General features: G+C 28.2%; 1 protein-coding gene across 1 annotated transcript; it reads right to left on the bottom strand.

Annotated features, from left to right (window-relative positions):
* Positions 1-12,454: 12,454 nt before the first annotated feature.
* LOC125370458 lies at positions 12,455-14,456 on the bottom strand. Its single transcript, XM_048376027.1, has 2 exons — positions 14,383-14,456; positions 12,455-14,265 (listed from the first exon to the last, which is right to left on the bottom strand). The coding sequence occupies exon 2, from the start codon at positions 13,025-13,027 to the stop codon at positions 12,512-12,514; it is 516 nt and encodes a 171-aa protein (XP_048231984.1). The 5' UTR covers positions 13,028-14,265; positions 14,383-14,456; the 3' UTR covers positions 12,455-12,511.
* Between the last annotated feature and the right edge of the window lie 793 nt (positions 14,457-15,249).

The following is a 15,249-nucleotide window of genomic DNA, read 5'->3' as shown; positions in this document are numbered from 1 at the left end:
ATATTGGAGATTCTATTATCGGGGAGTCCAGAGTACTAATGTTTTATTCTCTTTATATTATTAACTAAATATTTTAGCATAGAATTTAATTTTATATATAAAAGACATTTCTTTTATTTCTTGTTTCTCTATTTTTGTTGCTGTATTGTCCGATTTGGTATTTATTATAATGTCTTCTGACACATAATCTCTCTCTTAAAAAATTGTAAGCACTCGAGTTAAGACTCAGATGTATTTTATATTTAAAATTTGTAACTATATATTTATTATTTATTCACCATGGAGACTGTAATAACGAAAGATCTATGTAATTTATCAAATTTTAAAATGTCTATCTTAAAATGTTTTATTCTAATACGATATATATATATTCTCATTTACTATGTCATAATGTCCTAAAGGTTATCATATTAATCTCAATGATTGGGAGGCTTAACCAACCATCAATGGTAAGCAACAGATTGACGGTTTACAGAAATTTTATTGCCTTCTACTAATTTTTGTAAATCTGAAAACAAATATATATTTTATAATATTAAAATGTCAATAACAAAGATTTTATTCTCATATGATTACATATTATTGAGGTTGTATTTTGAGTAAAGAGCTACAAATTGAACTCTATCAGGCATGTTTGGACCTTTTGAAGAAGGATTGAATTGTAAAGGTTTCTCATGTATACAGAGAAGTGAATCAGGTTGCAGATTTGCCCTTCAATTTCCTCTGGGAATACATGATTTTTTATTGACCAAGCTTTTTAAGCAGCTGGCAAATAGCTTCCTCAAATGTAATTTTACTGGATTATAAAACTATAGGCTACATATTAAAAATACTTTTTTCTTTTTTTTAATTTTAAAGAAGACATTTCAATGAATTTATGGCTATCAAAGTAATTATTGAATATATTTGAATATAAAACTTACACTTGTTTATGAGGAGATAATTATTAGACCCAATTCTCTAATGTTTAAAACCTTGTAATAACCATCTTTTAAAATTATAACATTGGTACATATAAATCATATACATTATCAAGTCAAAAGGGTAAAAAAAGAAAAACAAAAAAAGAAACTCATCTTTGATAATGCTGGCAAGGCTTAGAATAGAAAGATACTACAGATATAGGACAAAGTGTAACATGTTTTTTAGTGTTTAAATTTCTGAGTTTTGACTTAAAATTTTAATATGCAATATTAAACTATCGCAATTTCCATCTTTTAGTATCACTATGCTCCTTATTAAGCCATGCTTAATGGTATTTTTTATTTTAAAGAGCATTATTTTTATAATAAAAACTTTAAAAAGTATCTAAATATAAAAATTAGAAAATTTATTCAAGTCTAATGCGCTCTTTGTATATTACTTTTTTTTATTAATATAAAAAAATAGTTTTAATTTTTCATCTTTTTTTTTCTATTTTTATTAATAAAAATAAAATTAAGAATAACAAGTAATAAAATATATAAAGATTTGTAGTACATTTATTAATCTTAAAATAGAGAATGAAGTTTGGAGAGCCAAACTAACTCTTTATTTTATATTTAAATAATAAAAGATTCGTTAAAAATTTTATTGCATAAGTTGATTTTTTAAAATAAGAAATTTGATCATTAAAAAATACTCTTATCAATATCCATTAAGATTCTTATTTAAAATTGGTTGTTATAATAATACTACATCGCTTAAAAATGAAAATTAAGTATATTGACACTAAAATAAAAAACATAAAAAAACTAAATATTTTAAAATGTCAAAAATATAAGAAATGTAAAAATTCGTAAATTTATAAGAGATTTTAATCTTTTTTTTTTTCTATTAGTTTATACTAATACAATTGAGTCAGTACTCAATTTAAATGTGGCTTAAAGATTCAAAACAATCATTCTTTTTTTTATTCCAAGTTTAATAATAAAAGGGCAAAGTTTCGTTTGTCTTAGGGTTTTAGCAAGAAAAAGAAAAAAAAAAAAAGTTGCTAAATATTTTGAACTGTGTTCCAGCCCAACCAACCATAGTGATGGCCTCTGTAATGAAAGGCCCAATAGATACCATATGGGCTCCAGCAACACTTTTCCTATTGGCGGTCCAAGCATTAGCTATCATCCAATTAAAAAGTATAGAACAACTTTGATAATACTCTATATAAAAATAATCTTTATATAATTATACAATTTTTTAGTTTAAATTTATGTCAATAATAAATAAGAATATATTTTATATTCTAATAAGTTATAAATCTTTTTAATATTGATTTAAGAAAATATTCTCTTCATATAGTAATATTATATGGTAAACTATATCAAGACTTTATAAAGTGATAGTACTATGTTATATGTTTCTTTTATTTTAATATATTAAGTATAATTAATTATATAAACATTGAAAAAAGAGATAAACATTGATTACAAAAGTCTACTATTACATTTAAATACAGTATTGAAAATATAAAATTTTATAAATATTATTTCACCAATAAAATTTAATATTAAATTAATAAAATTTAATATTAAAATTTACATTAGGGTATAATTATAAATTTTATTTGGTTTCAAATATATTACTATATGGAGGTTTTACTGTATTAGTTTTTTTTATTGGCCAAATACATATTTGTATCTCTAAGTTTTTGTCATTTAGATAATTTAAGACTAACTTTCAACTTAATCTAATAGACACTTTTAAAAAAAAAAAGTAAATATAGTAAGTATGTTAAAGTGTCGCTAACAAACTTTCGAAACATACTCCTCTCTTATAAGAAGTATATGTAAAAATTAAGCTTTCAAGAAACTCCCTAATTTATCATTTTTCCTTAAAATGACTTAATGTCATATTCTCTCTCCTTAATTTTAAGAAAGGAGAAAATAACTCTTAAGTGGCTTTTCAGTATATTACATTATTTCTCTCTCTTACTTTTTCTCTTTTTTTTTTTTAAGAATTACATTCACTCTCCTTATTTATTTCTCTCGTTTTGCTTTATTAATAAAAAATTAACTATGGGATAAAATAGAGAGTATTGTCGGAATACACACACAATTAGGGAATAAAATAGAAAGTATTGTTGAATTATACACACATTTCAAGACAAATTAAAATAGAGAGTTAATTATTTATAATTTAATAGAGAAACATACATAGAGTATTGTTGGGGATACTCTTAGTGCATCTTCAATAGTGTTTTTATTTTAAAGAGCATAATTTCTATTATAAGAAGCATCTTAAGGAATATTTACGTATAAAGAATAAAATATTTTATTTAAATTCAATAAACTCTTTATATTTTATTATATATCTTATTTTATTTTCATAAATATTAATATTTTTAATTTCTCTTTTCTTTTCTTTTAATTTTTACCAATAAAAAAATAAAAATTGTAAATATCAATTAAGTCAAATACATAGAAATTTATAATGCATTTATTAAATGTAAAATAGAGAGTAAGTTTGGTTCTCTATCTCTCTACTTTATATTTAAAGAATAAAGATGACTCTTTAAAATAAAAAGTTTGACGTATATAAAGAATGTACCGGAGATGCTCTTAGTGTGTTAAGTTAGAAGGAATAGGAAGAAAGATATAACTCTTTAAAATAAAAAGTTTGACATACATAAAGAATGTATTAGAGATGCTCTTAGTATGTCTGGTTAGAAAGAAGAGGAAGAATTCTTTCATAAAGTGGAGAATAAACCATCATATTTTAAAGAAGAATAATTTCAAATTTGAGATCTCCACTTCCAACACTAAGTGTCTAGCCACTAGACTAAAGCTTGTGGTTATCTAATAAATACATGAATTTATTTTTTTATGATATTTTAATACCTTATAATATATGCCTTCATTATATACGTCAACATATATTTTACAAAAATATTTAAATATTATTAAAAAATAAAATTCAAGTGTATGTTAAGTTAAATTAAAAGTTAAATGTGTTTAGAAATTAAAAAAAATAAAATTTAAATATAAAAATTAAAATATTAAATTATTAGAAATTATAAATATTAAACGAAATTAGACCTATGTGTTTGGGGTTTTTCATTTTCTTGTGAGAAAGCAACTGCTGCCAAACAAAACTGATGGCCAAGGCATTACTTGACAGAAATTGGAATAAGCCAGAAGACAGCCTTGTGACTACCATTGGACTCTCATAAGCTTGGTTGCTTTGATAATCCCAGTCCATCAGCACACTGGTTGCCTTCCCGAAATACATATGATGAAGCTGAAGTTGGCTATGAACAGCAGGCAGCAGCTGCAATATTGGAAAAACCAACAAATACAGCAGCAGCAATCATGTTATTAGCATCAATGGACGGAACATTTTTGCAATCCAAATTCCAATGATAGCCTGAATGATGCTTTCTAGGATCAAACTGATTCGAGCCAAAGCCAAAAATCTGCCAAACTGACACTCCAAAAATAAGCCGGAAGGAATTCTTCAAGCAGCTGCTATTTCTTCTTTATGATCCATACATTTTATTATTATTATTATTATTATTATTCTTATTATTTTGGTATAAAAACGATGCTTAAAGCCTAAAGACTACAGGCAACCATCCTTGGATTTTTCCTTATTTAATTTGATGTCAACTGTCAAATTGTTTCTTCTTATGGTGATAGAAGTTTTCTTTTCTTTTCTTTTTATTTATTTATGTTAAAATGAAGTTAGAATATCATAAACGTTTCCTTATCTTATAAAGAAGTAGATGTAAGTCAAGATAGAATCAATAAGAAATTCAAGCAATTCAATGTCAGTATGAATCTAATCACTAATGCCCTGAGTTCATATTTTATAAAGAACAGAAACAGCTCATTGCTTTTATGCGAAGTAGAATCTTTCTTCTTCTTATGGGAACTTACTGCTGCTGCTGCTGCCAATTTCTGATGGCAATTTGCGGTGGTCTTTCAGAATTTGCCTGCTGCTTGTGATTTTCAGCTTTACTTTTAGGTGCTATGAAGAAAATCTTGCAGGATTTTCTACTGCTACATTGAGGAAACAGAGGTACTTCATACCACACTGCTTTATTTAAGAATGCTCTTCAAGATCAGCAAGTGCACCCAGGAAGCAAGCTTTGGGAAAGCTCTTCGCCTGGGAATTGACAAAAATCTCATTAGCTTCTCAATGTTATGAAAATTCAAGAATACAGAAGAAAAAAATAGAGTAATAAATACAAACAGGATGATTGATCTATCAGTTCAGTTCATTTGCTTGCAAGAACTAATTATAAAGTTCCAGTTTCCAAATTTGGACATCAAAATCACAGACAATGAGAGGAGAAAGAGAATTCTGATAGCAGTCTATTTCCTCCAAGAAGTGGATAATATCAACCATATAAATTCAACATCAAAATGGTATCATGTATTATGAAGTCTGGCGTACATTCTATATTATCAATGTCTCACCAGATTCTTTTCGCACAGGAGAACAAGCTGAAAGATGGATTGTTTGACGAGATGTTGGCAGCTTCAGGAGCTTGACAAGTATTTGAACATGAAAAGGAACATGCATGATCTCTTCTATATGATATTAATCAACAGGTAATCATCAGGAAAAAGAAAAAGTTAAGCATTTGTAGAGGAGTTTGTTTTACTTGTATTTGTTTGATTAGCATTAGAACCTCAATAGATTGGTCGCAATTGCTAGTTGAATCATCCAAGATTTCACAAGAACTTACTTACATCTTCATCTTCATTTTCTTGAAATTCTTGATTCAGCTCCATTGAAGGGTCTCGAATTCCTGGATATTATACTTAAAAGTACTCATATTAAATATAAGTACCCATTTAAACTTTTAGGAAATTATTAAGATTAACTTAATCAATTAATAAAAAAGTTAAATATCATGTTTACAAATGTTTTCTATGTTTGTGTGCATGAGAGAGACCTACCACAGTTTTTGTACTTAAATTATGTTCCCTCACTTCCATCTCTACGACTGTACTATATGACTTAGTTTGGGTAATTTGAGAGTTACATGTTAAATCAAATTAAAATTTTCGGTTTAAAGAATTATCAAATCAAAACCCAAACCAGTAGAACGTAAAACCGATGGGTTTAGATTGATTTGAATTAATTTTTGTTTATATTTTCACATGCAGTTTACGTCATTAGAACTATTATTAACGGTTGAATTTTTTTTAATTTTGTCCTACTATATATACAGAAATGTCTTTCTAATTCTACCATAGCCATCAACAAGAAAGACACTACTTACATTTGAATTTATTTTTAAAAAATAAAAAAATTATATACATGTAATATTTAGGATTTAGTATCCACTAGTTGTTTACCCATACATTACACTACCGTTATTATTATTTTGATTATAAAATTAAATTGATAGATACCATTTAATAAAAAATTTAATTTTTAATGTTAATTTATAATATTTTAATAGATAATATTAAACTAACTAATTTTAAATATTCTTGATTTTTAATATTTTAAAATTTTATTAGTATATAATAATATAAAAATTATTTTAAAAATATTTATTAATTATCTTTAAGATTGTATAACTTAATACTATAAGTGATATTATTATTTTTTAGGATCAAAATTATATTATGTAAATAAAAAATTAATTTATTATTAAATATAATATTAAAAATATAATTTAAGATGGTATTTTTAGAATTAGAATTATTATCTAATTAAAAATTAATTTATTAGTTAATATAATATTAAAATATAATTAATATGTTATTTTTATAATAGAATTAGTATCATTATTTGATTAGAAAACTATTTATTAGTTAATATAATATTAAAATATAATAAATATGCTATTTTTTAATATTAGAGTTAGTGTTTAATTAGAAATATAACTTATTAATCAATAAATTAATAAAAAACTATAAAATTATACATAAACTTGAAATCTATGTGTCAAAAATAGTACACATCAAAATAAAAATCCTACGTGTCAAAAGTTAAACACATATATCAAAACAATTTAAGATCTCATAAATAAATAAATAAATAAATATATATATATATATATATATATATATATATATATATATATATATATATATATATATTTTTCGGGTTAAGAAGATGCGAAAGCGCCTCTCTCTCTCTATAAGAACGGTGCGTTCCGAGGTGTGAAGTGGGAGAAAGGGGATTTCATAATTGAGGTTTTGAATAAGACGACCTTTTCATTTTTTTTCTCATATTGAAAAAGTAATAAGAATGAGGGGTGTTAAGCTTTTTATCATCCTAGCGTCGAGCTATTTTTTCGCAGGACCTCCCCTATAGTATCTTCACCGCAGTAGAGTTTAACCACCAAGTTCGGGATGGATTAGTGTGGTTCCTCTACGCCTAGGACACCAGAATATCGAACCATGAACGAAGAAAGACATGAGAGAAAAGCATATTAGCTAGTGATTGTGAGGCCCCAATTCTTGACTGGGGGGGACACCAAAGGCCTCCGCCCTTCCATCTCTTGGATCGATAGAGAAGAAGGGCAGAGCTTTTGGCTTTTTCATGTTGTCAAATAGTTGAATAATAAATATATATATATATTGCTTTAAAATCCTTTTGTGGAATTCTATGGTGATCTCATATGCAATTTCTCTTAATCTTGGAGCTCTGAAGGTTGATTATTTATTAGAAATCTTTAGTAAATCTTACTTCTTAATATCCGTTTATTATGTTTTGAAGATAAAAATTTTATAATTCTTAAAGTGCATGAAGATTGAGTCTTTTTTTTAATCTTTGTGTCTTTCTAATTGATAATAATTAAGGATAATTACTATTTTTCTCTTTTATTTTTATAATTTTATACTAAAAATCTCTTTCGTCAAAATTTCTATTAAACAACCATTAATTAGATTTAATTTTATACTATTTTCCCCCTATCTTTAGTGTAATATACAAATTACTCTTTATAGTTTATTTATAAAAATTACTCTTTATAGTTTATTTATTATACTAAAACTCTCTAATCTAATTTTTATATAAAAATCAATTTTAGTATCTGTATAAAAATAATTAACTAGTATTTTTTAATTACTCTAATTTTTAGCATAATTAAATTCTAGTAAAATTTAAATATTTAAAAAATACTTATATTAATTAAAATATTAAAAAAATCATATAATTTAACTTTAAATTATTAAATTATAATAGATATTATTCTTATTATTAATTTTGTTACAGTAAAATTGTAACTTTGATAAGAAGTTTTAAGATCAAATTATTATTTTTTTATCAATTTAGTTCTTTAATTGCATTGATTTTTAAAATGCAAGAAAATTTGAGTGCAATAAATAAAATGTAGGAGGAAATTTGTATATTACACAAAAAATCAGAAGACAAATAGTATAAAATCAAATTTAATTAACAATTTCCTAATGAAAATTTTGATGGAAGGATTTTCTAGTATAAAACTACAAAATAAAAGGATAAAAAAATATATTTTTCAAATATTAGGGAATAACTAGTATAATGTAAAGAAATACAGAGAAAAAATAGTAATTACCCCTAATTATTATAAAAGATATATTTGAAAACGTTAAATATAGTTTCAAATATAAATATCTCTGTTAATAAAAGGGCTAGTATTAATGTTGTAAAATTAAAATTAAAAATAAACAGTTATATAATGTAAGGATAAAATTTAGAAGATAAATACGAAATATAAAATCTACCGTTTCTTTAAATTAAAAAGTTAATTTAGTTAAATATATAATAAATATTCATTATATTAAATTAAGATTTAAAAATATAAATTAGATGATGTCTAAAATTTTTTGAAATCCCGATACACCAACGACTCTACCCTATATTCATAAACCACACATGATGTTGAACAAATGGTAAAAGAATTTGAAGGAATAATATCTATATATTCACTACTGGTAAGTAATACAAGTGAGACTATATATATACAATTGTTACTTGCTCACTACTTCTATACAAGAATAAAGAATATTGCCAGCTCACAATTGTGCCAATAAAAGCAAAAAAATAAAATAACAGAATTTGCAGTAAATTTATAGGGAGGCTGCTGTTGCATAACAAACTTGCCAGAAGAGAGGTGCAAGGTGACAGAGAATAAAACAATAATTTTATTCATTCTCCTCAAGTTGGAGTTTGGTGGACATCAAACAAACCCAACTTAGACACTAGTTTATTGAGTTGAGGAGCAGAAAGTGATTTGGTAAACATATCTGCGATATGCTCTTGAGTGATGATGTGTTGTGGTTGAATGAAACCTTCTTTAAACTGGTTCCTGACAAGATGACAATCTATATCCAAATGTTTAGTGTGTTCATGGAACACTGGATTTTCAGTAATGTGAATGGCAGCCCTGTTGTCACACCATAGAGGAATGGGACATTGAAGCTTAATTTTGAATTCTCTCAAGATATAAGAAATCCATTGTAACTCACAAACAGTTACAGCAAGACTTCGATACTTTTGCCTCTGCTGAAGATCTTGAAACTGTTGTTTGCTTCTTGGTTTTCCAAGAAATGAGGGCTGATCTTAAGAAGATGTAGAAACCGGTAAGAGATTTATGAGATTCAGTGCATATAGCCCAGTCTGCATCACTGACTGCTTGCAATTGAAGATCATTATGATTAGGATATAGCAATCCCTTTGAAGGACAACCCTTAAGGTATCTTAAAAGATGCAATGCAGCTTTCCAATGAGAATCACATGGCAAGTTGACAAATTGACTCAGTTGTTGAACATAATAGCTGATGTCATGTCTGCTTATGTTCAAGTAAATAAGCCTTCCAATTAACCTCATGTACTTTTCTGGTTCAAAAAGAGGAGTTCCTTTGTTAGCTTCTAATTTATGTCCCTTAGGCAATGGTGTTGGGGACAGGTTTAGCTCCAATAAGGCCTGCATTATTAACAATACAAGCAAATATTTCCTTTGATTGATGATAGTGCCTAATGATCCTCTTGCTATCTCAAGCTCGAGGAAATATTTAACATGGCCCAAATCCTTGACTGTAAATTTTCTATCAAGGTACTCCTTAACTTCACCAATATCCTTTTCTGAGATTCCAGAAAGAAGGATATCATCGGCATAAATCAGCAAAGCTGTAAAGGAATTATCATTTTGTCTAATTAAGGGACAATTATAATGAGTGGACTTGTAGAACCCAATGGCTTTAATCTTCTAGCTGAACTCAATATTCCATTGCCTCGATGCTTGTTTCAACCCATATATCGACTTTCATAGTTTGTAAACTTGATTAGTTTTTGCCTTAGTATACCCCTCTGGTGGCAACATGTAAACATCTTCCTCTAAAGAACCATAGAGAAAGGTGTTGTTTACATCCAACTGATGTATGGGCCATGATTTCGAAGTAGCTATGGCAAGAAATATCCTGACTGTCACAATTTTTGCCACAGGAGAAAAACTCTCAAAATAGTCGACCCTTTCTAATTGATGAAAGCCCTTGGCTACTAATCAAGCCTTATGCCTATCAACAGTTCCATCAGGCTTTAGCTTCGACTTATATACCCATTTCAATCCAATAGCTTTCTTTCCCTTTGGCAAGGAAGAAAGCTCCCAAGTCTCATTTTCTTCTAAGACTTTTAATCTCAAGATCCATTGCCTTAACCTAATTACTGCCATTACTGGCTTGCTTGAAGGATAATGACTCTTAAATATTGGACATATTGGCTAAGAACGATATATATGATTCAGTCAGAATTGGTGATTTTATGAAAGGATATGTAGGTGGTGTGTGTAGTGATGAAGAGGGAACCTGCAATTGAATTTTGTTTCTGACTATAGAATCTGCATCAATATTTGTTATATAATCCTTATATGCCATAAAGGTTTTGATTTTACGTTGGTGCTTCGTTTCAAAGTTTGAAAATCTTCATTTAATTTAGGAGACAAAACTTCATATTTTTCATTTTCTAAAACATTCTCAGGTTCATTATGAAAGTCAATTTCTATGTCGTTAATATGATCATCATTATCCTCAGACATCTGAGGTAAAACAATTTTGTCAAAAACTTGATTTTCTTCATCAATGGGCAAAGGCAACACAGCAAAATCCTCCTTTTCAAAAACTTTTCCATAATTTTTGAAAGGAAAAATATTTTTATAAAACTTTATATTTCTTGAAACAAGAATTTTGTGATTTTCCAAATCATAGACCTCCCGAATTGTGGCCAATAAAAACATACTTAAAATCTTGTTCCTCAAAATTATCTTTCTTTAGTAAGGTGTTTGTCACATAGCATAGACATCTTTGTCACATAGCATAAACATCTAAAGGTTCTCAAATCATCGTAATTAAGGGGTTTCAAGAAAAGCTTTTCATAGGGTGATTTCCAGCTCAAAATTTTTGAAGGCAATATGTTTATAATATGTGTGGCCAGTAGAATTAAACAACCCCAGAATTTCTTTGGGAGTTTGGACCGGAACATGAGGGCTCTTGCTATTTGTAACAAGTGCTTGTGTTTTCTTTCCACCACACCATTTTGTTGGGGTGTGTATGGACAACTTCTTTGATGAATGATTCCCTCATTAGCAATGAGTTTCTGAAATTCTTGGTTTGTAAACTCAGTTCCATTATCGCTTCTAATGGCTTTGATTTTTTTTCATGTTGGGTTTGAGTCATTTTGATGAACTGGGTAGGGTGGTAGTTTGAGTTTTTTGTGCCATAAGAAAAGTCCAAGTGGCCCTAGAGTACTCATCTATGATGGTGAGAATATATCTAGCCCCTTTGATAGAAACATGTTTGTAAGGACCCCATATATCTAAGTGAAGTAGTTGGAAAATTTGAGTAGATGTTGTTTGATTAATGGCAAAAGGATGTTTTTAGTGTTTAGACTTGTGACAAACATCATAGTTTATAAAATCTTTAAAACCTTTTTTTTTAACTTTAGCATGCTTCATAACATCAACTGGACAATGTTCCAATCTATTATGCCAGAGTGAAAATTTGAAAGGAGTTGCATTTTCATTGACAGTCGCAATTTGATTACAAGATAAAACTGAATCGTTAGGGATAGAAAGCAAGCTTCCAGTCAAAACACTATTATATTCAAAATTCTTGAAACAAGTAGCATCCAAAATATATAACCTGCCTAAGGATTTTCCTATGGCCAGAACCTTGTCAGTCTGCAGGTCCTGTAAAATGCATTTGTCAGGTGTAAAAGTAAATTTAATTTGAGTAGATTTAGCAAGCTTGTAAACTGAAATCAAGTTAAATTTGAAGTTAGGGACATGCAAGGCATCTTTCAAATGATGTCTTTGAAACAGTTTAATGTCACCAATACTATCAACATATTTAATAGATCCATCAGGTAGGTAAATAGGTGCAGGGGTCTTTGGGTGTTTTAGGTTTTGAAATGAGACCTTTGAACCACACATATGATTCGTGGCCCTTGTTTCCAATATCCAAGTTCCAGAATCCAAAAAATCAATAGCATTCATAACCAAATTCAAAGCAAGTTCAGATAATAAGTATTTACCAGCAAAGTTAGCAGAGATGCTTTTTGGGCCTCCTTTTCCTTTCATGATCCTCATGACCTCTTGTTACACAAGACTAGCTATTTCCACTTGTCCGTCATCAGAATTGAGATCCAATGGTGAATCAGCCATATTAACCATAGCTTTTCCACCAGTTTTCCTTTGTTGTCCCTTCAATTCTTTGTACCAATCTGGATATCCATGCAGCTTGAAACATTCTTCCTTGGTACGCCCTTTCATACTACAATGCTCACAAGTTTGTCTTTCCTTCTCCTTCCTCCTGAAGTTGTTTCTTCCTGCGCCCTCTTTCTTGACAGATTTAAAATTACCCTGAATCTTTGCAAGCAATCCTATTGCATCAGCATTTTTATTGAAATTCACATGAACTTCCTTTAGTTTTTCTACTCTGAGAAGCATAGAGTAGACTCGATTCACACTTAGCAATGGATCCATGACTAGAATCTGGTTTCTGGTATTGTCACGGCAGTCATTCAATCCCATAAGAAACTGCATCAGTTTGTTCATTGAGTAAAAATCGGCCATAATTTGTGTAGCTCCACAAGTGTAGGGTGGTAACGGCATAAGATAAGCAAACTCATCCCAGAGTTTCTTCAGTCGAGTATAATATATTGCAACTGAATCATTTTCTTAGGATATTGAAGAAATGTCTCTTTGGATTTGGTACAACAGAGGTCCATTACTTTCCCCAAATCTTTTAGCTAATTCATCCCACAATTCCTTTGATGTGGTGGTATATAGAAAACCATCCACAATGTCTTTAGAAATAGAATTTAAGATCTAGGATGTTACCATGTAATTAATCCTAGTTCAGAGCTCAAACTCAGCACTGCCTTCTTCTGGCATAGTGATTCTGCCGTCAATAAAATCCAGCTTCAGTTTAGTACCTAAAGCAATCCTCATCGATCTGCTCCAGGTGAGGTAGTTGTTCCCTATTAGTGGTGCAGTCACCAACACCATCCTAGGATGGTTTGAACTTTGAAGGAAGTAAGGATCACCATTGTTATTGTAAGCTATCTCATTTTCTTTGTTTGCTCACAAAGCTGCTGTGGTGGTTGTAGTTTCAGTATCAGCCATTGTGGCTCATAAAATCACAGGCACTAGACCTTGACCTGCTCTGATATCATGAACAAATGGTAAAAGAATTTGAGGGAATAATATATGTACATTCACTACTGGTAAGTAATACAAGTGATACTATATATATACAATTATTACTTGCTCCCTACTCCTATACAAGAATAAGAAATATTGCTAGCACACAATTGTGCCAGTAAAAGCAAAAAAACAAAATAACAGAATTTGCAATACAATTATAGGGAGGCCGCTGTTGCATAACAAACTTGCCAGTAATAAAGAATACAAGAATAATTTTACAGATGCAATAAATGAAACCAAAGAATGTATAACTAAAATTAAGAAAAAAAAGTGATATTTTTCTTACTTTTTCATAACTAAAATTATTCAATCAGATCATTGTAATTAAATTTTGGTATTATTTTTTAATAAATAATATAGTCAAGTCGTTTGATTGTTTTTAAAACATAGTTGATCAGAAGTAGTTTTAATAATTTTTTTAGACTCGCCTAATATAATCAAAAGCTAAAAAGTAAGCTAAAGCACTTAAGAAAATATGAAGCCCCCTTATTTGGGAGGCCCTAGGCAACTGGTTATGCAGGCCACCCTTGGAGCTGGCTCTGGGATTACCAAATCTTTCAACAAAGTACCACCTTGTTTAGCTTCCTTTTCTTTTCAGCATACTTCCTTTTAGTTCGATAGGCCAGATCTATGAACTCGATCATCTTTATTATAAATAAAAGAGAAGAAAAAGGGTCAGAATCTCACGTTGGAATAATGGGAAAATTAAAAGACATAACTGTGAACAGACTACCCTATCACAGGAGATCATCTTTACTTACTCTACTTGCTTTTGCTGCTTTTAAGTTGTGGGCACATATTGCTTTTGATCTTTTTAAGCTGTGTGCAATTGTCTTTTGTTGATGTGTCACTCTTACCTCCTTGCAAAGGAGAAATATCTAAAACCTTATGTTCTTATCACTTAATAAAATATGATTTAATTAATTATATAATATGATATTATTATTATTATTTATACAAAAGTAATTATTATTTACTCTCTGATTTTTACTTTTATATACAAATTTTTTTATGTCAATTTTATTATATTAAATCCCCTTTATATTTCTATAAAACTAATTACTTTAAACTTTTATTAAATGTAAATTTTTTAGTACAATGTAATTCTATAAATTTAAATATTTTTAAAATAATTATATTTAAAGTAACATTATCAAATCAGTATATAATTTAATTTTAGTTATTAAAATAGAATACATATCTATAGTTAGATATTATTATTTTGATAGACATTTAAACTATGCTGAAAATGGAAATTTTATTTAAATTTGATAAAAAAAAAATTAATCTTGATAGATCTTAATATTTGATAAAATTAAATTGTAATTTTATTTTTTTAATTTAGTCCTTTACCTATATTAGCTTTGGATGAGGGGATTAGTAGTTAGTTTTGTGAAAATACAAGGGGGATTTAGTAAATCCGATAATGAGGGAAATTCGTATAATAGAGTAGAAATCAAGAATTATCCCTATATAAAAATAGATTTAAATTTTATTTTCATATTCAACTTATTTTAAAGCGCATGAGATTATGAATTGCTGAAATTAGCATTTATCAGCCATACACTTGGTAGATAAAACAGTTCAAGAACATTAATTAAACCTTACCTGCAAATTCATGCTCTTCC

The sequence above is a fragment of the Ricinus communis genome, chromosome 6 (genome assembly GCF_019578655.1).
Source record: "Ricinus communis isolate WT05 ecotype wild-type chromosome 6, ASM1957865v1, whole genome shotgun sequence".
Taxonomy (NCBI): Eukaryota; Viridiplantae; Streptophyta; class Magnoliopsida; order Malpighiales; family Euphorbiaceae; genus Ricinus; species Ricinus communis.
Note: the sequence above shows the minus strand (reverse complement) of the source record. Positions and strands in the feature narration are given on the sequence as shown.

Coding starts and splice junctions, on each gene's coding strand:
- LOC125370458 (XM_048376027.1), bottom strand. CDS start 13,027: ATGCCGTTACCACCCTACACTTGTGGAGCTACACAAATTATGGCCGAT.